The sequence below is a fragment of the Heptranchias perlo genome, chromosome 21 (assembly GCF_035084215.1).
Source record: "Heptranchias perlo isolate sHepPer1 chromosome 21, sHepPer1.hap1, whole genome shotgun sequence".
Lineage (NCBI taxonomy): Eukaryota > Metazoa > Chordata > Chondrichthyes > Hexanchiformes > Hexanchidae > Heptranchias > Heptranchias perlo.
The window spans coordinates 49,012,922-49,037,278 of NC_090345.1; the positions used below are offsets into that span (position 1 = coordinate 49,012,922).

Genomic DNA, 24,357 nt, shown 5'->3' on the forward strand with positions numbered 1-24,357 from the left:
TCTGCAAACTTTGATATGTTACACTCGGTCCCCTCCTCCAAATCATTAATATAGATTGTAAAGAGTTGGGGACCCAGCACCGACCCCTGCGGAACACCACTGGCTACTGGTTGCCAGTCCGAGAATGAACCCTTTATCCCAACTCTCTGCTTCCTGTTAGATAACCAATCCTCCACCCATACCAGAATATTACCCCCAATCCAGTGATTCTTTATCTTGAGCAATAATCTTTTATGTGGCACCTTGTCGAATGCCTTCTGGAAGTCTAAATACACTACGTCCACTGGTTCCCCTTTATCCACCCTGTACGTTATGTCCTCAAAGAACTCAAGCAAATTTGTCAGACATGACTTCCCCTTCATAAAGCCATGCTGACTTTGTCCTATTAAATTATGTTTATCCAAATGTTCCGCTACTTTCTCCTTGTAAAATCCATATGCACCACACATTGTTGGAGGGAACAAAACTTGGATTATCAAGTACTCTATTGTATTCGAGTCAATTTGGGATAGGACAAAATAAGGTACTTGTGGCTAAATGCAATAGTATTTATGGGTCTTGATGTACAATGGCACCAATAGACATATGCAGATGACTGCTGTGTATTGGATGTTTCAGGTGCTTAACCAAAATGTGTATTAGACTCTTCTGTATGATTCTTGCTGTGTGGCAGGTTGGTTGTGAAGATAAGTCTTGTGTTTCCTGATTAGGGTCATCTTTTGCCTCTGGTTGCTGCTGCCTGTCTGCTTCATGGCAAGGCTCCTTTACAATGTGAAGATTATTCAGGCCACCGCAATTTTGAACACCTTGATCAGCCAATGCTCCAGCATTTCCTCTACAATTAGTGCAAATGTACTGCCCCTAGTTACTCTGATGATCCATGATGGCCCACATATCGCACTCCACACACATCTCAAGGATATCCTGCACTGTTATCTCTCTGTGTCTAATTTAAAAATGTAGAAAATGTGAGCCTGAACTCCCATTAACACCAAACTCTTGTGAGATTCAAAATCTGCTTGCTCCTGGAATGTACAGTCCACGAACCCTTCAGCTTCCCAAATGTGACGAAGTCTCACCAGCTGTTCCTCAAGCTCAGAAACCTTGTGCTCCATTGTAAGCAGTCAGAGAGCCATGTTGCACATGGGTCATCTCAGCCATATGCATCCAGGCCTTCCTATATTGTGCAGGTACCACCCATCATGGGGTTCAGTTGCTCCCCCCTCCCCAATATTAAACAACTGTTTTCTCTTTAAAAGTTTCATAAAATCGAAGACAACTTAGTAATTTAACCCTTTGGGTAATTTTAGGCCCTCTCTACCTAGTGTGATGCAAACTTCTATGATTTTTCTTATTTGCACCCGGATGTGGGCGACACTGGCAAGGCCGCATTTATTGCACTCCCCTAGTTGGCCTAAGAAGGGAATGGTGATGGGCCTACTCCTTGAACCACTGCAGTCCTATTGGTGAAGGTGCTCCCACAATGCTGCTAGGTAGGGAATTCCAGGATGCTGACCTAGTGACGATAAAGGAACAGTAATATATGTCCAAGGGAAAGTCGTTGCTAGATCTAGTTATGAGTAATGAAATAGATCAGGTAGATAAGTTAAATGTGGGTGAGTACCTTGGGTGCATTGACTATAATATGATAGGTTTAGGACCCAAATAGAAAGAGAGCAAGTTACTTGAAAAATAAGGACACCATTCTGAAATAGGGCTGATTTTACAAAGATGAGGAGTGAGCTGGCTGAGATGAGGTAGAAAAAGAAATTGGCACTCAGTACTGTGGATCGACAATGGAATAGTTTTAAAAAGGATATTGCAAAGATGCAGAACAAATATATACAATTAAAAAAGGAGACGACTTCAAGTTTCTGAATGCTATGAATAAATAAAGAAGTTATAAACTAACTAAAATTGAAAAAAAGGGCAAGTGGGCCTATAGGTATGATAAAAATGATAAAAGTAAGAGACAGTATGAGAAAATAAGGAAAGAGGATAAGAAAGGGATAAGAAAAGCAAGAAGGGAGTATGAGAAGCAAACCTCAAAAATATTAAAAACAGTAAACCTTTGTACAAATATATAAGTTAAAAAACATTGTTAAATGTGAGGCAAGCCCCCTGAGAGAAGAGGATAGTGAGTTAGTGGAAGATTCTATCCAACGAGGAAGGAGGCATGGCTGGATCTGGATCTGGGGAATGAGGTGGGTCAAGTGGAGCAAGTGTCAGTAGGCAAACAGTGATCATAGTATCATAAGGTTTAGATTAGCAATGGAAAAGGACAAGGAGCAATCTAGAGTAAAAATACTTAATTGAAGGAGGGCCAATTTCAGTGGGATGAGAACGGAGCTGGCCCGGGTAAATTGGAATCAAAGATTGGCAGGCAAAACTGTAATCGAACAATGGGCGACCTTTAAAGTGGAGATGGTTCGGGTACAGTCTAGGTACATTCCCACGAGGTAGAGCAAACAAAGCCAGAGTTCCCTGGATGACAGAAGAGATAGAAAGTAAGATGAAGCAGAAAAAGGGGGCATATGACAAATGTCACGTTGATAATACAAGTGAGAACCAGGCTGAATGTAGAAAGTTCAGAGGGGAAGTAAAAAGGAAATAAAAGGGGCAAAGAGAGAGTATGAAAATAGACTGGCAACTAACATAAAGGGGAATCCAGAAGACTTCTACAGACATATAAATAGTAAACGGGTAGTAAGAGGAGGAGTGGGGCCAACAAGAGACCAAAAAGGAGATCTACGCATGGAGGCAGAGGGCATGGCTGAGGTACTAAATGAGTACTTTGCATCTGTCTTTACCAAGGAAGAAGATGCTGCCAGAGTCACAGTAAAAGAGGAGGCTAAAAATTGATAAAGAGGAGGTACTAGAAAGGTTGGCTATACTTAAAGTAGATAAGTCACCCGGTCCGGATGAGATGGATCCAAGGTTGCTGAGGGAAGTAAGGGTGGAAATTGCAGAGGTACTGGCCATAATCTCCCAATCATCCTTAGCTATAGGGATGGTGCCAGAGGACTGGAGAATGGCAAATGTTACACCTTTATTCACAAAAGGGTATAAGGATAAACCCAGCAACTACAGCCCAGTCAGTTTAACCTCAGTGATGGGGAAACTTTTAGAAATGATAATCCGGGACAAAATTAACAGTCACTTGGACAAGTGTGGATTGATTAAGGAAAGCCAGCACGGATTTGTTAAAGGCAAACCGTGTTTAACCAATTTGATTGAATTTTTTGATGAGGTAACAAAGAGGGTCGATGAGGATAATGCGGTTGATGGATATGGACCGCCAAAAGGCGTTTGATAAAGTGCCACATAATAGGCTTGTCATCAAAGTTGAAACCCATGGAATAAAAGGGGCAGTGTCAGCATGGATACGAAATTGGTTAAGTAACAAGAAACAGAGAGTAGTGGTGAACGGTTGTTTTTTGGACTGGACGAAGGTATACAGTGGTGTTCCTCAGGGGTTGGTATTAGGACCCCTGCTTTTCTTGATATATATTAATGACTTGGACTTGGGTGTACAGGGCACAATTTCTAAATTTGCAATTGACACAAAACTTAGAAGTGTAGTGAACAGTGAGGAGGATATTGATAGAGGACATAGACGGGCTGGTGGAATGGGCGGGCACATGGCAGATGAAATTTAACGCAGAGAAGTGCGAAGTGATACATTTTGGCAGGAAGAATTAGGAGAGGCATTATAAATTAAAGGGTACAATTCTAAAAGGGGTACAGGAACAGAGACTTGGGGGTATACGTGCACCAATCATTGAAGGTGGCAGGGCAGGTTGAGAAAGCGGTTAAAAAAGGATACGTGATCCTGGGCTTTATAAATAGAGGCATAGAGTACAAAAGTAAGGAAATCATGATGAACCTTTATAAAACACTGGTTCAGCCACAATTGGAGTATTGTATACAATTCTGGGCACTACACTTTAGGAAGGATGTGAAAGCCTAAGAGAGGGTGCAGAAAAGATTTACTAGAATGGTTCCAGGGATGAGGGACTTCAGTTACGCGGATTGACTGGAGAAGCTGGGGTTGTTCTCCTTAGAGCAGAAAAGGTTGAGAGGAGATTTGATAGAGGTTTTCAAAATCATGGAGGGTCTAGACAGAGTAGATAGAGAGAAACTGTTCCCATTGGCAGAAGGGTTGAGAACCAGAGGACACAGATTTAAGGTAACTGGCAAAAGACCCAGAGGCGACATGAGGGAAAACTTTTTTACGCAGCGAGTGATTATGATCTGGAATGCACTGCCTGAAAGGGTGGTGGAATCGGATAAGTACTTGAAGGATAAAAATTTGCAGGGTTATGGGGAAAGGGCAGGGGAGTGGGACTAGCTGGATTGCTTTTGCAGAGAGCTGGCATGGGCTTGATGGGCTGAATGGCCTCCTTCTATGCTGTAACCATTCTATGATTCTATGATTGAGTACTGCTTGTCAACAACATCCAGTACTGAATGAGCAAAAATTTCCTCCAACTAAATATTGGGAAGACCAAAACCATTGTCTTCAGTCCCTGCCACAAATTCCGTCCCCTAGCCACCAACTCCATCCCTCTCCCTGGCCACTGTCTGAGGCTGAACCAGACCGTTCGCAATCTTGGTATCCTATTTAATCCTGAGATGTGCTTCCGACTCCATATCCTCTCCATCACCAAGACCGCCTACTTCCACCTCGGTAACATCGCCCGTCTCCGCCCCTGCCGCAACTCATCTGCTGCTAAAACCCTCATCCATGCCTTTGGAATAGTGCAGTCTGGAGGTAACAATGCTCTCCTGGCTGGCCTCCCATCTTCCACCCTCCATAAACTTGAGCTCATCCAAAGCTCTGTTGCCTATATCCTAAGTCCCATTCTCCTATCACCCCTGTGCTCACTGACCTACATTGGCTCCCGGTCTGGGAACACCTTGATTTCAAAATTCTCATCCTTGTTTCCAAATCCCTCCATGGCCTCACCCCTCCCTAACTCTAACCACCTCAAGCCCTACAACGCTCCGAGATCTCTGCGCTCCTCCAATTCTTGCCTCTAATGCATCCTCGATTTTAATCGTTCCACCATTGGTGGCCATGCTTCAGCTGCCTAGCCCCTAAGCTCTGGAATTCCCTCCCTGAACCTCTCTACCTCTCCACCCCTCTACCTCTCTCTCCTCCTTTAAGACGTTCCTTAAAACCTACCTCTTTGACCAAGCTTTTGGTCATCTGTCCTAATACCTCCTTATGTGGCTCAATGTGAAATTTTGTTTGATAATTGCTCCCGTGAAGCGCCTAGGGATGTTTTACTATGTTAAAGGCGCGATATAAATGCAAATTGTTGATTAGCTGAAATTGGCGGGCATACTTAATAAGTACTTCACTTCGGTGTTTGGAAAAGAGAAGGATATCAGGGAGGAGGTAAACCCTGAATTACTTAAAAGCAAGATGAGATCTATTATAATAATTAAAAGAAAAATATTAGAGAAGTTAATTAAGCTAGAGGAGGATGAAGTGCCGGGACCTGATGGGATAGATCCACGGATTCTGAGGGAAATGGAAAGGAATAGTGTCAGCCCTAGAAATGATATTTCAAGGTTCTATTGAGAGTGGATGTGTACCAGTGGACTGGAGAGTGACCAATTTAATACCCATTTTCAAAAAGGGAGACAGAGCTAATCTGAATAATTACAGGCCTGTTTGTTTGACAGACAGAGAAAATTTTGAAATCTTTAATTAAAGATGAAATTATGAAATAGCTAGATGAAGAAAAAGTAATTAGAAGCAGCCAACACGGATTTCAGAAAAGAAGGTTGTGCTTGACAAACCTGATAGAGGCTTTGATTTTAACCCAACATACCAGGCGAGAATGGAATGGGTGAATGGTAATAGGCCTCACCCAGCCCATAGGATCCACAGGCCAAGTCAGTGTCCTGCATATCTCTGAGAGGCACTGAATCAGGATACCTGCTGCCTACTGGATCAGGGGGCTATGCTTTGCCAGTGACTGTCAAAGTCACCACTGCCCTTAACCTTTTCGCTACTGGCTCCTTCCAGGCTGCTACAGGGGACGTAATCTGCATTTTCCAATCTGCAGTGCACAACTGCATCAAGCAGGTCACCAATGCCAGAGCAAACCAATACATTACCTTCATAATTGATGCCAACAGATTGAATAAGAGCTGTGGGATTTGCAGCATTGGCCAACTTCTCTTGTGTCCAGGACATTGTAGAATGCACTCATGTAACTATCAGGGCACCAGAAGATGAGCGAGGAGCTTTTGTGAACAGGAAGGGCTTCCACTCCATCAATGTTCAAAGGGTGTGTAATCACTGCAGAAGGATAATGCAAGTCTGTGTCAGTTTCGCTGGCAGCTGTCATGACACCTTCATTCTGTGACACTCATCCATCTGCCCCACCTTTCTACTCATCCAGGAATGTCAGAGGATGGATGCTAGAGGACAAAGGATACTCTTATAGACATGGCTGATTGCTTCCACAACTCCACCATGCCGGAACAGCTCAGGTACAATCACAGCATGGGACTACCAGGAATATCAGAGCACACCATTGGCATATTGAAGCAAAGGTTCAGGTGCACTGATTGCACTGGGGCCTCCCTACAATATGGCCCAGACAAAGTGGGTCGCATCTTTGTAGTTTGCTGCATTCTACACAACCTGGCAATGTAAAGTAAAATGGAGTTAGAGGAGACACAGCAATAAGAAGAAGCATCGTCAGATGAGGAAGAATTGGATGAAGATGAGGGAAATCCACAAGAAAGAGGGGCAGCACAACGCATTGCAGTTAGAGAGACCAGGGAGCAGTGGATAGAGCAGAGCTTTTGGTGACCTGCTCAATCCCCTTACCTGAAAAACGACAAAAAATCCCTTTGCATTAACAGTCCTTGTTACCCCCTTCACCACTCCCTTGATTCTGCATTAAAGAACATTCAATCATCCAACCTCAATGACATTCTGACAGTGCAGACTAACAAGTGACATTGAGGGAAGACAGGTCCTCAATTTAATGAGGGTAATTTTAACTTTTGCCAGTAGTGTAAAATGAGCAATATTGAGTTAGCTGCCCATTATACGCCATGTCTGATTTTCCTTTCCATTAACTTTGTATAATGAACGGCTGATCCGATATTGCCCATTTTACAGTATCGCTAAAAGTTAAAATCCCCCTAATGTCTCATCCGAAAGACGGCACCTCCAACAGTGTCCCTACGCCATAGATGCACAAGTCCCCAGGAAAATCTAGGCCAACATTTTTAAGCATATAGCAATGGGAGGAGACACAAGTATGTTGGGAATGTATTTTTGTTTTATTATAGACAAAGGCTGCAGTCTTGTGCCTATATGCCAAGAATGAGTTTGAAACATGATGTCAAACACTAGGGGCTAGAAATTGGGCCGTCCAGCGCCCACTGTTTCGCCACTCGAAGTGCCAAGGTGGTGTCTTGGCTGCGCACGCATGCCTCTAGCGTGACGTGCGCCGGACGCCATCTTGGTATAGGTATTAGTGCATGCGTAGAGAGCGAGCGCTGGCAACTTGTAAAGCAGGGAGAAAATGCGTACAATCAGTGTGCAACGCTGATTTAAAGTGATTTTGGAATTTAACGCTCAATTCAACGCACATTCTTAACCACGACCATCTGAACAAGTCTTAGAGTGCCTGGAGGACCCCCCACCAGCGCTATTTAAAGGGACCATGCAAGGTTTACAGGTTAGTTACTGGATTATTGCTTCTGGCTGCTGATGCATTTGTAACTGTTTTTGGAGGTCTCCTATAATTGAATACTAGGACGGGGGGACATAGCCTAACATTTAGAACCAGTTCGTGCAGGAGTGAAGTTAGGAAATGCTTCTACAGGCAAAGAGTGGGAGAAGTTTGGAACGCTCTTCTGCAAATGGCAGCTGATGCTAGCTCAATTGTGAATTCTAAATCTGAGATTGATAGATTTCTGTGAACCAAGGGTATTAAGAGATATGGGGCTAAGGCGGGTATATGGAGTTAGGTCACAGGTCCACCATGATCTCACTGAATGGCGGAACAGGCTCGAGGGGCTAAATACTCACTGCCACTCGCTGCCTCCTGTTATACACCACCTTCCCCTGCAAGAAAGTGGGACGTGTGTCTGGGTGATGTGCCTGTCATGGTTGAATAGCTGCCAGTGTGTGTGGCCTGTGAGTTATGGGTGGGCGGGTTGAAACAGCGGTAATATGTAAGGGTGAGAGGAAGCATCTGATTGGAAGAGTTGAGTACTGATGGAAAGAGTTTGTTGGTATGTGGGTGATGGGGGTGTAGTGTGTGGTGCAGTTGGTAGGAGACACCACTTGACAGTTGATCTCACTCACCTTGACCACTCATGTCAAAGCATTGAACTTCTTCCAGCACTGCATCCATGTTCGTGGTGCTTTGCGCCTGGCATTGACTTTGTCCCCCGCTGCCTCCCACTGCCTTTTGGGCATATGTCTGGAGGGCCTCTTGCTCCCCCCTCTCCCCCCATGGATATCGGATGTCCCTCCTTCTGTCCACCTCTTGAACCAAGACTTCTAGTGCATCAGCAGAGAACCTTAGTACACACACTCTCACAGGCCTGGTACAAACTCAGATCGGCAGATTGGTGAGAACTGGCATGCAGATTGGAGGATGTGGGATTTAGTAGTGTGCAACCTTTATTCAGTGTTTTAACACAACTCATCAGTTTGTAAATACAGGGACAGGACCTGTATCTGTGTTTTACATGTGCGATGTCTGATCTCCTTTCATACTCCGTGCAGTTAGCAGACTGTTAATCTTAACAAATAACACGTACCAGCTGCCTTTAAGAGATTTTAAGAGACATCCTCCCTTTAAGAGACTGGGGCTCCCCCTGCGGGTGGAAAGTACACATTTCCTTGAATCCTCTGTCAGGCCTGGTTTTTAATGTTCTTGTCAGGTATGTCCTCAGGCCGGACAAATGTCTCGTCCTGCCTGTGCAGGAAGCACCAGGCGCGGGTTAATCAGGGGACGCGATACCCACGCCCGGTTTTGGGGGTGAGCCAATTTTACCCCTTTGGAGGTTTATTAAGGGTTAAATGAATAGACACACTCAGAGCCAATACCAAGATAACATAAGATGCTGCTGCAGAAGAAGGCACGTTACAGCCAGTTGAGCTCAACGTTCTCTCCTCTCTCTCTCTCTCCTGCTTTTTCCAATTTCTTCCAACCTCACATTATAATGGTCTCAATTTTTAAGATCAGCTAAAAGGCCATTACATCACCTTCTCCATGACCTGCACTCTTGGTTTTACATTAGGTATTATTAGCTCAACATACCAAAGTCTCAAAAAGGCTCCACAGCACAGTCTCAGGACATAACATAAACGACCTTATCTATTTATATGTACAGAAAATAATAAACATATAAATGTATCTATGAGACGATTAGAACTATGAAAGGTTATTTTATATGATGACAGTTACAACCTTACAGATTTGTTGACATTCTGCAGATATTGCCTATCAGCTACATTTACAGTCTTTTAATTCTAAGCCTTTAACTACAGAGCTAATATAAAATAGAATCGAATATAAATGGATTATTTTTGTACAAAATGGATTCCTTTACTATCTCTTGTACTTTATCTTTAACATCCCCCCCCCCCGACTCTTTGTGCGATCTTGGGAATGTTCCTATGATCTACACCACATCCTGTTAGCATCACATACCTATCTCGAGCCGATTACTCTTCCAGTTTAAGTTTCATTTGGTTAATATTTAACATCATGATACAGACAAAGAAAATAATAACACATTGTACAGAAAGCAACAGTTAAAACTAAGCTCCCCCCAAATACTACCATCTATCAAGAAATTATCCCCTGGAATTAAAAGATCCTCCAGCTCTCCTTTACCGTCTTCTGGATAATTTTGACTAAGTATTATTTCACCGTAGCCTTTAACTGTTCCAATCAGTGTTAATTCAGAGGAACCCAAAACCGAATTTTGGAATTTCGAGTTCTATGTCCCTCTCAACTTTAATTCAATTCCTCTGATAGATATCAGTGTGTTTAACTCGACGCTGATTTTTTCATTAATTTCTATGTAAAAAGTCAGTTTCTCTATGGAACATGTGTCAATAAAAATTTAAATTAGTAATGATTCAGTATATAACTGTATACAGGGGCGGGTTCAGGAAAGGTAAATTTATAAGTCTAAAGAGAAAAGTCAAGGCTGTAGAGCAGAGTAGCAATTTGTGTAAAAACAAGCACAGTGTGTCAGGATGGGACAGAGGTCTCAATTTTATGGGGAAATTGCGGGTGCGTTGGGGGCGGGTGGCTCCAAAAATCGCGGCAATCCCGTTCAGGTTCGGAAGCCGGCTTCAACCCGCCAACTTCCGAGTTCCGAGTGCGCGCGGGAGTCCCGAAACCGGAAGTCCCGCCGGCAATTAAAGCGGCAGGATGACAGTTAAAAACCTCATTGAGGTACTTAAGGCACTTTACCTGTGACAGATTATAATGATTTTTAACTTACCTGGGCAGCTCACCCACCGCTTCTGATTCACGCCTGATGAAACCAGGCATGAAGGGTCGAATCAGGGAAAAAGAAACTAAATAAAGTACATCAAAAACCATTGCAGGAAGTTAAAACACAAAATCAAACTACCTTTCCACCCTGCTCCGACGTCCGATGTCTCCCTCTCCGATCTCCCTCTCTTCACCCCCCTGATGTCCCCCCCATCTCCCCTCTTCACCTCCCCGACGTCCCCCCGATCTTCCACTGTCCCCCCCGAACTTGCACTCACCCCCTTATCTTCCACTCTCCCCCCTTATCTTCCACTCTCCCCACAATCTTCCACTCTTTCCCCCCGATCTTCCACTCTCCCCCCCCGATCTACCACTCTCCCCCCGTTCATCCACTCTCCCCCCAATCTTCAACTCTCCCCCCCCAATCTTCCATTCTCCCCTCTCAATCTTCCACTCTCCCCCCTGATCTTCCAGTCTTCCCCCCCGATCTTCCACTCTCTCCCCCCGATCTTCCACTCTCCCCCCAATCTTCCAGTATTCCCCCCCCCGATCTTCCACTCTCCCCCCCGATCTTCCACTCTCCCCCCAATATTCCACTCTTCCCCCCCGATCTTCCACTCTCCCCCCCCCGATCTTCCACTCTCTCCCCGATCTTCCACTCTCCCCCCAATATTCCACTCTTCCCCCCCGATCATCCACTCTCCCCCCCGATCTTCCACTCTCCCCCCGATCTTCCACTCTCTCCCCCGATCTTCCACTCTCCCCCCCGATCTTCCACTCTCCCCCCCCGATCTTTCACTCTCTCCCCGATCTTCCACTCTCCCCCCGATCTTCCACTCTCCCCCCCGCCCCCCCGATCTTCCACTCTCCCCCCCCGATATTTCACTCTCTCCCCCTGATCTTCCACTCTCCCCCCCGCCCCCCCGATCTTCCACTCTCCCCCCGATCTTCTTCTCTCCCCCCGATCTTCCACTCTCCCCCCGATCTTCCACTCTCCCCCCGATCTTCCACTCTCCCCCCGATCTTCCACTCTCCCCCCGATCTTCCACTCTCCCCCCGATCTTCCAGTCTTCCCCCCCGCCGATCTTCCACTCTCCCCCCCCCCGATCTTCCACTCTCTCCCCCCGATCTTCCACTCTCCCCCCGATCTTCCACTCTCCCCCCGATCTTCCACCCTCCCCCCGATCTTCCACTCTCCCCCCGATCTTCCACTCTCCCCCCGATCTTCCAGTCTTCCCCCCCGCCGATCTTCCACTCTCCCCCCGATCTTCCACTCTCCCCCCGATCTTCCACTCTCCCCCCGATCTTCCACTCTCCCCCCGATCTTCCAGTCTTCCCCCCCCGATTTTGCACTCTTCCCCCCCTGATCTTCCACTCTCCCCCCGATCTTTCACTCTCCCCCCACCCCCGATCTTTCACTCTCCCCCCACCCCCTGATCTTCCACTCTCCCCCCGATCTTCCACTCTCCCCCCACCCCCGATCTTTCACTCTCCCCCCACCCCCGATCTTTCACTCTCTCCCCCCGATTTTGCACTCTTCCCCCCCCTGATCTTCCACTCTCCCCCCGATCTTTCACTCTCCCCCCACCCCCGATCTTTCACTCTCCCCCCACCCCCTGATCTTCCACTCTCCCCCCGATCTTCCACTCTCCCCCCGATCTTCCAATCTCCCCCCACCCCCGATCTTTCACTCTCCCCCCACCCCCGATCTTCTACTTTCTCCCCTCCGATCTTTCACTCTCCCCCCGATCTTCCACTCTCTCCCCCCGATCTTCCACTCTCCCCCCGATTTTCCACTGTCCCCCCCTGATCTTCCACTCTTCCCCCCCTGATCTTCCACTCTCCCCCCCGATCTTCCACTCCCCCCCCCCGATCTTCCACTCTCCCCCCCCCCGATCTTCCACTCTCCCCCCCAATCTTCCACTCTCCCCCCCTGATCTTCCACTCTTCCCCCCCTGATCTTCCACTCTCCCCCCCGATCTTCCACTGCCCCCCCCCGATCTTTCACTCTCCCCCCAACCCCGATCTTCCACTCTCCCCCCTGATCTTCCACTCTCCCCCCGATCTTCCACTCTCCCCCCCAATCTTCCACTCTCCCCCCCGATCTTCCACTCTCCCCCCGATCTTCTACTCCCTCCCCCCGATCTTCCAGTCTTCCCCCACCCCCGATCTTCCACTCTTCCCTTCTGATCTTCCACTGTCCCCTCCCGATCTTCCACTCTCCCCCCGATCTTCCACTGCCCCCCCCGATCTTTCACTCTCCCCCCACCCCCTGATCTTACACTCTCTCCCCGATCTTTCACTCTCCCCCCACCCCCGATCTTTCACTCTCTCCCCCCGATTTTGCACTCTTCCCCCCCTGATCTTCCACTCTCCCCCCCGATCTTCCACTCTCCCCCCACCCCCGATCTTTCACTCTCCCCCCACCCCCGATCTTTCACTCTCTCCCCCCGATTTTCCACTGTCCCCCCCTGATCTTCCACTGTCCCCCCCTGATCTTCCACTCTCTCCCCCTGATCTTCCACTCTCCCCCCGATCTTCCACTCTCCCCCCGAACTTCCACTCTCCCCCCGATCTTCCACTCTCCCCCCGATCTTCCACTCTCCCCCCGATCTTCCACTCTCCCCCCGATCTTCCACTCTCCCCCCGAACTTCCACTCTCCCCCCCCCGATCTTCCACTCTCTCCCCCCGATCTTCCACTCTCTCCCCCCGATCTTCCACTCTCCCCCCGATCTTCCACTCTCTCCCCCCGATCTTCCACTCTCTCCCCCCGATCTTCCACTCTCCCCCCGATCTTCCACTCTCCCCCCCGATCTTCTACTCTCTCCCCCCGATCTTTCACTCTCCCCCCGATCTTCCACTCTCTCCCCCTGATCTTCCACTCTCCCCCCGATTTTCCACTGTCCCCCCCTGATCTTCCACTCTTCCCCCCCTGATCTTCTACTCTCCCCCCCGATCTTCCACTGCCCCCCCCCGATCTTTCACTCTCCCCCCACCCCCGATCTTCCACTCTCCCCCCCCCGATCTTCCACTCTCCCCCCCCCGATCTTCCACTCTCCCCCCTGATCTTCCTCCTCGTGTTGCACCTCCTGTCAATCAGGCTGGCTGCTGGGCGTGAAACCCGGAGAGCACGTTACTGATCAACAATTACAATCCGATCGCGTCAGAAACGGTAAGTGTTATTTATGCGGGTTTGGCACGTGTACCTTCAACCCCCTCCCTGCTGCCAACCCGCCCCCATTTCAAAACTGAGCCCAGAGGGTTTAAGTAAGGTAGTAGAGCATTCGTGACTAAGGCCACAACAGGGAAAAACAGTGTAAAATTAAAATTAAAGGTGCTATATATGAATACAACAAGCATTCTCGAGGGCAATTAGGGATGGGCAATAAATGCTGGCTTTGCCAGCGACGCCCACATCCCGTGAACGAATAAAAAAAAAAATTCATAACAAGGTGGATGAATTAATGCCATAAATAGAGACAGACGGGTTTGATCTAGTAGCCATTAATGCGATGTGGTTGCAGGGTGACCAAGGTTGGGATCTAAATATTCCAGGGAAGTTGACTTTAGAAAAGATAGGCAGAATGGAAAAGGAGGCGGGGGTGGGGGGTAGCCCTGATAATAAAGAGTGAGATAAAGGCAGTAGTGAGAAAGGACCTTAGCTCAGAAAATTAGGATTTAAAACTGTATGGGTGGAGATAAGCAATAACAATTTATTGATTCATGGGATGTGGGCGTCGCTGGCGAGGCCAGCATTTATTGCCCATCCCTAATTGCCCTTGAGAAGGTGGTGGTGAGCCGCCTTCTTGAACTGCTGCAGTCCTTGTGGTGAAGGTTCTCCCACAGTGCTGTTAGGAAGGGAGTTCCAGGATTTTGACCCAGCGACGATGAAGGAACGGCGATATATTTCCAAGTCAGGATGGTGTGTGACTTGGAGGGGAACGTGCAGGTGGTGATGTTCACATGTACCTGCTGCCCTTGTCCTTCTAGGTGGTAGAGGTCGCGGGTTTGGGAGGTGCTGTCGAAGAACCCTGAGCGAGTTGTTACAGTGCATCCTGTGGATGGTACACACTGCAGCCACGGTGCGCCGGTGGTGCAGGGAGTGAATGTTTAGGGTGGTGGATGGGGTGCCAATCAAGCGGGCTGCTTTATCCTGAATGGTGTCGAGCTTCTTGAGTGTTGTTGGAACTGCTCTCATCCAGGCAAGTGGAGAGTATTCCATAACACTCCTGACTTGTGCCTTGTAGATGGTGGAAAGGCTTTGGGGAATCAGGAGGTGAGTCACTCGCCGCAGAATGCCCAGCCTTTGACCTGCTCTTGTAGCCACAATATTTACGTGGCTGGTTCAGTTAAGTTTCTGGTCAATGGTGACCCCCCAGTATGTTGATGGTGGGTGATGGTAATGCCGTTGAATATTAAGGGGAGGTGGTTAGACTCCCGTTAACAAGAGGCAGAAAATACTGGTGGGAGTTGTTTATAGGCCCCGTAACAGTATTTGTAGTGTTGGACAGAGTATAAATCAGGAAATTAGAGGAGCATGTAACAAGGGTAATACAATAACCGTGGGGGACTTTAATCTTCATATAGACTGGCAAATCAAATTGGCAAAAGTAGTTTGGAGGACGAGTTCATGGAATGCATCCGAGACAGTTTTCTAGAACATTATGTCGAGGAACCAAGTAGGGAACAGACTATTTTAGATCTGGTATTGTGTAATGAGACGGGGTCAATTAGTAATCTTATAGTAAAGGATCCTCTGGGGTAGAGTGATCATAATATGATAGAATTTCATATTGAGTTTGAGAGTGATGTAGTTCAATCCGAAACTACGGTCTTAATTTAAACAAAGCTAATTACGTAGGTTCAAGGGCCAAGTTGGCTAAGGTAGATTGGGAAATTAGATTAAAAGATATGATGGTAGATAAGCAATGGCAAACATTTAAAGAAATAATTCATAATCTCAATGAATATACATTCCCTTGAGAAATAAAAACTCCACAGGAAAAGTGGTCCAACTGTGGCTAACTAGAGAAGTTAAGGATAGTATTAGATTAAGAGAAGAGGCTTGCAATGTTGCCAAAAAGAGCAGTAAACCTGAGAATTGGAAAGGTTTTAGAAATCAGCAAAAGATGACCAAGAAGTTGATAAAGAGGGAGAAAATAGAATATGAGAGTAAACTAGCAAGAAATATAAAAATAGACTGTAAGTATGTAAAAAGGAAGAGATTAGCGAAAGTTAACGTCTCTTAAAGGCAGAGACAGGAGAAATTATAATGGGGAATAAGGAAATGGCAGAGACGTTAAACAAATATTTAGTAGCCAGGCTCTAAAATACATTATTTTCATTGTTGAGTATAGGCAAGGACGCAGCCATCTCCAAGAGAAAGCTATCAATTAACTATTCTTATTTTCTCTCTCCTGACTTTCACTAGATTGTGCATTGATTCTAGATTGATACCCTTTGGCAGGTTGTTCCCAGGTGATTTATGTTTCTCGCAGATACTCACATGTCCTTTTTCCATGACCCCTTGGTTCTGGTTATCATAACATTTACCATTATTACCCATGATCACCTAGGGTGCTGATTTTAGACCCCAATTGGTGGTGCAATTTTCCTGTTTATACCTCATACACTCAGTAACTTTCTTGAGTTCAATTAAATGACATGTCCCCATAATATGCGGACTGCAGCGGTTCAAGAAGGTGGCTCATCAATACTTTCTCAAGGGCCATTAGGGATGCCCCTTGCCAGCGACGCCCACATCCCATGAATGAATTTTTAAAAAATTACCATTCCAACTTGGTCATGAGCCCCGGAGGAACCTTATTGTTCAATAAACTATAAATCATTACTCCTTAAAATATAGATTAGTAATTCCCTCACAGTTTGGTACAATGTATTATCAATATATTTAATTAGTTTATTAAACCCTTATTTGACCTGTATAAAATATCATGCCTATTATAGTCAGTTCTTTTATCTCGGAGTGTGGGTCTCAATGTTTAATGAAGCTCGTATTGTAAGTTCTGAGCAAATGTTGTGTTCTTGTGTACCCGTATGACTGTATGTTCCTTGTTTGATATTTTGTCAAACAAGCAATGTCCAGGCTGAGTTGATTGACAGCAGAAGCTGGAGTGCTTGCAGTTGCCTAAGGAGCTAACTGCCATAGCATGGCTTCCCCACCGTGAGCAATTTGTGTCAGGCCTTTGAGAGACTAAGCTTTACTCCGCTTTGTCACCATTCTGTGAAAAAAAACGTGATATTTGATGATGTTCTTCAGCATAAAACAAAAATTTGAGGCTCTCACCTTGAGTCCTGAAACTTAAAAATATTCCAAATTAACAAAATTTTGATTAGTAAATATTCAAGCAGACCTGTGGATCTGATCATAAATTCTTAACAACGTGGGAGAATAGAAGCAAGGGGTTAATTACTGTCTTGGCTGTACCTTGGAAAAAACTTGGGAGTGGAATCAGCCCCTACAACAGCAGTTTCAGACTTGCTGCATGCAAATAAATTTTAAAAAGCGATAATTTGAAAAGTTCAAATTGAAAAAAAAACAAGACATCATCCTGTAACTGTAACTTTGTAATTCTTCAAACTCCCTTTACTCTTTTACTTTGTACATTTAATGGTGATATAATGTATCCAGCGGATTTATAAAACCTGCTGCAATCAATTTAATGTCAAATAAACTTGCACAAAGATCATGATACAATTAAAGTCCTAGGTATGATTTGACCAATCAAGTATAAAAATGAATTTCAGTCGAAATGGACCTAGGCTACTTATCTTTGATTTTTAATGTATGGCCAATTTTCAAACATTGTTAGTGAAAGCACAAAAGTTTTCCCAATTCCTAACATTGCTACCTTAAGTGACAGCACCATAGATACACTGTATTAGTACAAGTAGATGGATTCCAAAATTGAAAATCTTGCATCCTTAAAAAATTGAAAATTTGCTGAAACAAGCAAAACAATTAGTTGATTGATTACATTTTGCCTTTCATATTTCTGTGAACTTGTGTGGTTCCACCTTGTTGGAGAAGATAGAATTTAATTTGTTCATCTCATTCTAAATGAAAAGTAGTGTTTCCTAGCCCAGTCTCATGCACACTAAAGGATATACCTACAAATATTCCAGATTAAACCCCAATTTTTGTTAAATTATTTATCAGCATTTTGCAGTTGAGAGATGTTCAATACTCCTTCATGAGCCCCTTATTTAATTAATTCTTTTGTATGAGCGTTAAAGTAGTTTTGACCTGGGGTTCAGTCAGTACAGTCCAATCACAAGATGCCTCCAGTTGTTGCCATAGAGTTGGCAGAAAACACTCGCGTGTTTCCCTTGACTCGGGTCTGTTTGGATCAGAGTCGGCCACAAGACCAGAGGGTACTCTCAACTTGCTGACAGCTATTCGTTGACAAACTTAATCCAGTACATCCAGGTTGAATGAACTGTTCTAATTCCTTTAAAAATAGACCAAAATGAATGAGATAAAGCAGAACTACCTTAAATCTCCCAGGAGTTAAACTGAACTTCATTAATGCCTTCTATTTAATGAGGTTTTCTTAGATATCAACTGTATTCACATACTCCGATATTTAACATGACAACTCCACTTACCTTAATTATAATCAACATTCACTACTGATTCACTCTGAAAAAGCTTAAATTATCGATTCCCTGTTAGGATAATAAACTCAGAAGTGCCAATTGTTACTTGACAATCCCATGTTGCGAACCAGAGACTGTTCACATAATTTATTCATCCAGTTTTCTGCAGTGACCATCTGTAGAGAACCGGTATTTATAATTTAATAATTTGATCAGGCACTCAGTCTATAAACTCCGGTCAGTTAGCATCAATTACTCCAATTCAGTTCAAACCCAAAAAAGGAGGGATCAATGGGCATGATTTTCACTGGGAGCCGGGAACCCAGCGCGTTGGTAGATATTCCCGTAGGGAACCCGGAAGCTAAATGAGTAATTGCAACTCGATTGAAGATAAGTATTTGTGCTTCCGGGTTTCCCACACACCAGGCAGCTGGATTGACAAACTGGCTGCCTGTCGGAAGGAAAAGGAGCCGGGAATCAGAGAGGGGGGCTGGAGGGAGAAAGAGGTTGTGGGCCCTGGAAAAAATCGGAGGTGGGGGTGGAGGTGGGGGGACGTGGATGACATCGGGTGGGCCTTGAAGATCGGGGTGGGGGCCAGCGTCGGATGATCGGGGGTCCCAGCATCGGAAGATCAGTGGGCCCAGCATCGGAAGATCAGCGGGCCCAGCATCGGAAGATCGGGGGGGCCCAGCATCGGAAGATCGGGGGGCCCAGCATCGGAAGATCGGGGGGGCCCAGCATCGGAAGATCGGGGGGCCCAGCATCGGAAGATCGGGGGGGCCCAGCATCGGAAGATCGGGGGGCCCAGCATCGGAAGATCGGTGGGCCCAGCATCGGAAGATCGGGGGGCCCAGCATCGGAAGATCGGGGGGCCCAGCATCGGAAGATCGGGGGGCCAGCATCGGAAGATCGGTGGGGGGGCGCCCAGCATCGGAAGATCGGGGGGCCCAGCATCGGAAGATCGGTGGGGGGGGCCCAGCATTGGAAGATCGGTGGGGGGGGCCCAGCATCGGAAGATCGGTGGGCCCAGCATCGGAAGATCGGGGGGCCCAGCATCGAAAGATCGGGGGGCCCAGCATCGGAAGATCGGGGGGCCCAGCATCGGAAGATCGGGGGGCCCAGCATCGGAAGATCGGGGGGCCCAGCATCGGAAGATCGGGGGCCCAGCATCGGAAGATCGGGGGGCCCAGCATCGGAAGGTCGGTGGGCCCAGCATCGGAAGATCGGTGGAGGGGGCCCAGCATCGGAAAATCGGTGGAGGGGGCCCAGCATCGGAAGATCGGTGGAGGGGGCCCAGCATCGGAAGATCGGGGGGGGGGGGTGCCCAGCATCGGAAGATTGGGGGTCCCAACATCGGAAGATCGTGAGGGGGGGCCCAGCATCGGAAAATCGGGGGGCCAGCATCGGAAGATCAGGGGTTCCAGTTTCAGAAGATCGGGGGTTCCAGCATGGGGAAGGAGGGGTCTAGCTTCAGGGGGGGCGGTGGCTGATCGCCATGGTCCTGTCGGCCAGGTGAGCTTGTTGGGCCTGGATGAAACACTCCTACTCCTCCAGGCCCATAAGCAGTGTAATAAAGGCCCTCACCTCGTGGATCTTCCCACCTGCTTTCACCTGACATGAATCGAAAGTGATGGGAAACCCGAACAGGTGAGGTTAAATTCGTTTTACTTTTGTAATACACAAATATTAAGGACCTCAAGTATCTCAATGAGGTACATTGTCCTTTAAGTATCGGCCCGCCAGCTTTAAGTAGGGGCTGGACTTCCTGGTGTCTCTTGTGCGCACACATACAAAAGCGCCTGGGTTAAACCCAGAAGTGGGCACGTTGGAGCCGGGATGCGGTCCCACTCCAAAAAACTGTTATTTTAACCTCCCACCAGCCCCAAACCCACCTGTTTTTGGGGGTTAAAATTACCCCCAATATCTCAAAGTAACACATATATGTATACATATATAGGACAGCACATGCTTACAAATTCCCAGTAGATTACAAGTCATCTTCCTCTTGTTTCTTTCTTCGGCATGCCTTGTAGATAACTATAAATGCATTGAATATAACTGAGGAAAGATTAGCTCGTTCAGTTAAAACAGTCTTAATGTTAACTGAACTAAGGCTTACAAAAGAGTTAATGCTGCAGACTGAAGAGGGGCAGAGCCAGCCGCAGCACTGAAGCTCCACACACACATTTAAAGAGACAGTACATTAAAATCCTGGGATAAGCTGTGTCTAAAGTAGAAAAGAGATGTTTTGCTTCTTCTCCTTTTTCCTGTTCTGGATAACCTATTCTTTTTCTCTTATTTCAATTTTATCTTTCAATCTCTGATGTTTACTGCTTAACTCTGTTTGGTACTGATTCAAAACCTCAGGCTTACATTGGACCTCCTGTTTTGCCACCTTGTTTACTAGCTTAGGAGAAGTGGGTTTTTGTACCTCCATGATGTTATCAGTGATATCGGGCCATTGGTCAGAGTCCGTGTTTTCACACAAGCATGAAAAACCAAGGGCTTTTTACGTAACTGCATTATGGCCTCTGTCTGCTGTGAAAGGGCCACTGTTAACTTCTCGTCCTCCTGTCCAAAAGATTTCTTCATTTTATTACAATGTTTTGAGCACTGTTCTAGTTGTTTTATATACATAACTAATAAAAACAGAAAATGCTGGAAACGCTGAGCAGATCAGGCAGCATCTGTGGAGAGAGAAACAGAGTTAACGTTTCAGGTCAATGTTCTGTAATCTACTGAACTGAGCTTTGTTGCTCACTGACATTGTTGGAATAATATGGTGATGAGTCACAGCTGATGCTGCTCTAGCAGGGTCCATATCAACCAGACACTTGTTACTGGAGTTCCCCTTCCAGTCCCCTCTGCCGTTTCTCAACCTGCCTTTTCCTTTGTGTTGAATTTGTGCAGAATGTAATTTAAGAAGAAAGAAAGAATTTGCAATTCTATAGCACCTTTCATGACCTCAGGACGTCTCAAAGCACTTTACAGCCAATGAAGTACTTTTGAAGTGGAGCTCCTGTTGTAATGTAGGAAAATGCGTTCAGCAAAGTCCCACAAACAGCAAACAAAATGACCAGATAATCTGTTTTAGTGATGTTGACTGAGGGGTAAATATAGGCCAGGGCACTGGGGAGAATTCCCTGCTCTTCTTCAAATAATGCCATGGGATCTTTTACATCCATCTGAGAGGGCAGACAGGTCCTCAGTTTAACTTCAAAAAGAACCAGAGGGGAGATAAGGAGAATTTTTTTTTATTCAGCGAGTTGTTGAGATCTGGAATACACTGTCTGAAAGGGCGATGGAAGCAGATTCAATAGTAACTTTCAAAAGGGAACTGGATAAATACTTAAAAAGGAAAAAAATTGCAGGGCTTTTGGGATAGAGCAGGGAAGAGGGACTAATTGGATAGCTCTTTCAAAGAGCCAGCAAAGGCACGATGGACTGAATGGCCTCCTTCTGTGCTGTGTGATTCTAACCATAAGGTTACTTTACCAGCTTCCCTGGAAGATTCTGGGGAACTCCTGATAATAATATCTGTGCCTCTTCTTAGGGTAGGGATAAAGAGATAACAACAACAACAACTTGCATTTATATAGCATCTTTAATGTAGTAAAATGTCCCAAGGTGCTTCAAAAGAGCGTTTGTTCAGCCACATCGGGAGATATTAGGACAGGTCAAAGAAGTAGGTTTTAAGGAGCAAGTCAAAGGAGGAGAGAGAGGTAGCGAGAGGTTTAGGGAGGGAATTCCAGAGCTTAGTGAGCTGAAGGCACGGCCGCCAATGGTGGAGAGATGAAAATTGCAAGAGGCCAGAATTGGAGGAGCGCAGAGATCTCTGAGGGTTGTAGGGCTGGAGGAGGTTACAGAGATAGGGAGGGGCAAGGCCATGGAGGGATTTGAAAACAAGGATGAGAATTTTAAAATCGATGCATTGCCGGATCAGGAGCCAGTGTGGGTCAGCGAGCACAGGGGTGATGAGAGAACGGAACTTGGTGTGAGTTAGGATACAGGCAGCAGAGTTTTGGATGAGCTCAAGTTTACGGTGGGAGGCCGGCCAGGAGAGCATTGGAATAGTCTCAGTTGAATGGCTTTTAGTTGGTTCCAGACAGACTGAAATCGAAATGTGCTGTTGATGGCATCTTGGTAGGCGTGGCCCATTAGGCAGTACTGGTTGTTTATCACCCTGGGATACTTTCTTTCATACAGTGCCACTGAAAGCTTGACATACTGTGATTGGAGTGCTTCTGAGGAACTATTATGGTTAGCCAGGCATTTGCATATCTCAATGGAGCCATCAGGGCTGCTGTCCCAGGAAATGCCTGAATAACCAATGAGGTATGTGAATGGCTGACTAATTGTTTTCTTCATTGAGTAATGCTTATGTCTGCTGATGTGGGTATTCGGGTACCTGCAGGTGGGCACAGAGCACCTTTCATATAGTCTGACCTGGCTGACATCCCTCTGTACAACCTCCTCTTCTTTCAAACATCTCACAGAAGGTTTCCCCTTTCCATTGATGCCAGTAAAGATGCTGGGGTAAAAAATAAATATTATACAAAAATTGGCACAAAGGTTGATAAGAAGCTAAGTGCCATCAAGATAAAAAGAAGAAAAGCCATTAAGAAATGGTTTAAATACACTTACCTTCACATTAATGTGTCCTTTCCTTGACCTCTAGGATACTTACCGCTGCCTAGAAGCCTGTACATGTATGTCATATGGGTGTGGTCAATGTAGGATGGCAAGAAATGGCATGCAGGATCAACATGCTTGCAAATGAATATTTAAATGATGTTCCTACCTGTTTGAGGCAGACAATCTTCCATTGCTGGTCCCACCCATCGAAAGATTCATCTGGGTGGGCAGTGGGCAGAGTTCCAACAGGGCAGGACTGCCATTAGTTTCTGTTCCTAATTGCCACCCAACATTGGGCAGCCTGCAGTGGTAAATTCACATGTCTACAACGTTCCTGGCTTATCCCTTGATGGTTCATTACATACATCGAAAATACTATCTCGACAGAGCTTGCTGGTTTCAGTCATAGTTATCAACCTCATTCCTTCCTTGAGTCACATGGGATGTCTAACTTTCCAGTACTTTCCAAAAACCACTGTTTCAACACAAGTATTGTGCGTTGGGTTTCTGCAGTTGTTTTATTACATTTTTTGGTGCACTGGTACCTCTCTGTCAGTTAGGCACAAGAATTAGCCAGTTGTGGTTAAAAACAGCTGCTTTTATTCACCACGTAAGTGGCTTTCTCAAGGCCAAGTCAGCACTGGAGATATTGGATAAGCAGACTGTTTCATCAGGCAAGAGAATTTATTTTTATAGGAAGCACCAAAAACCCGAAACATAAAAGATTAAACTAACTTCTATCTTTTCTTTTTCACCAACAGTACTGTTTCTTTCCCTGCAACAGTATTTAGTATTACCAATGAAGTCTGCTTATGTAACATGTCTTTTTAGCCCAGAATGTCCCTTTACTTGAATAATAGTACAGTCTTTCCAGGATTTCTCTCCTTTAAGTTTGATGTTTGTACTTTTGTGTTCTCTCTGATATACACAGATACATATAAATTAAAAATTCAACCACACTTAACCACTCAAACCCCATTAAAAAAAATAAATGACAATTGTTCAAGTGTAAAGTTTGACTTGTCAAACTTGCGACTCAATTTAGATTGCCAAATTCATATTAAGGTGGATCTGATATGGGTCACCACAGAGCTGCAACTCCTCTCACAAGTATGAAAGCTGACTGCTACAGTAATGGCTTTCACACTGATATAATAATAGCATTCTGCCTGTATAAATGAGTACCTGCTCTGAGACTGCAGGATGTCACTTGATGTCTTCTACGTTTTCTGGATTTAAAAGAGATGTGGAACTGTAGACTTTGCAATGGTTCCCTGAGTGAGTCTATCCTCTGCCTACCTGGAGAGTAAGATTTCTGAAAGTAGTCCTTTCAGCTTTTACAAGATCAAACTATTATAACTTTAAAGGGTCAATTTAATATCTACCATTGCTTTACAGATTGCTCTAAATGCCGAGATAGAGAACTTGGGAAGGAACTTTGGGTGTCCAGACAGCTCAAAGACTTTTAACCACTCTGTAGACTTTGATGATAATGTGAAAATCAACAGCAACAATAAACCAAACAGCAGTGTAACAAATGAGGAATTCAAAATGTACGTATCATGGGATGGGGATGGCAAGGTGATGGCAAGGTGTTAA

At 45.7% G+C, this 24,357-nt stretch overlaps 1 protein-coding gene across 1 annotated transcript in view; it reads left to right on the top strand.

The window, feature by feature from the left end:
* LOC137340252 (polycystin-2-like protein 1) overlaps positions 1–24,357 on the top strand; it is a 182,135-nt gene extending 157,778 nt beyond the window's left edge. The window contains exon 13 of the mRNA XM_068002670.1: positions 24,157–24,357. Coding sequence (XP_067858771.1) covers positions 24,157–24,357 — 201 coding nt within the window. The remainder of the gene's footprint in view (positions 1–24,156) is intronic.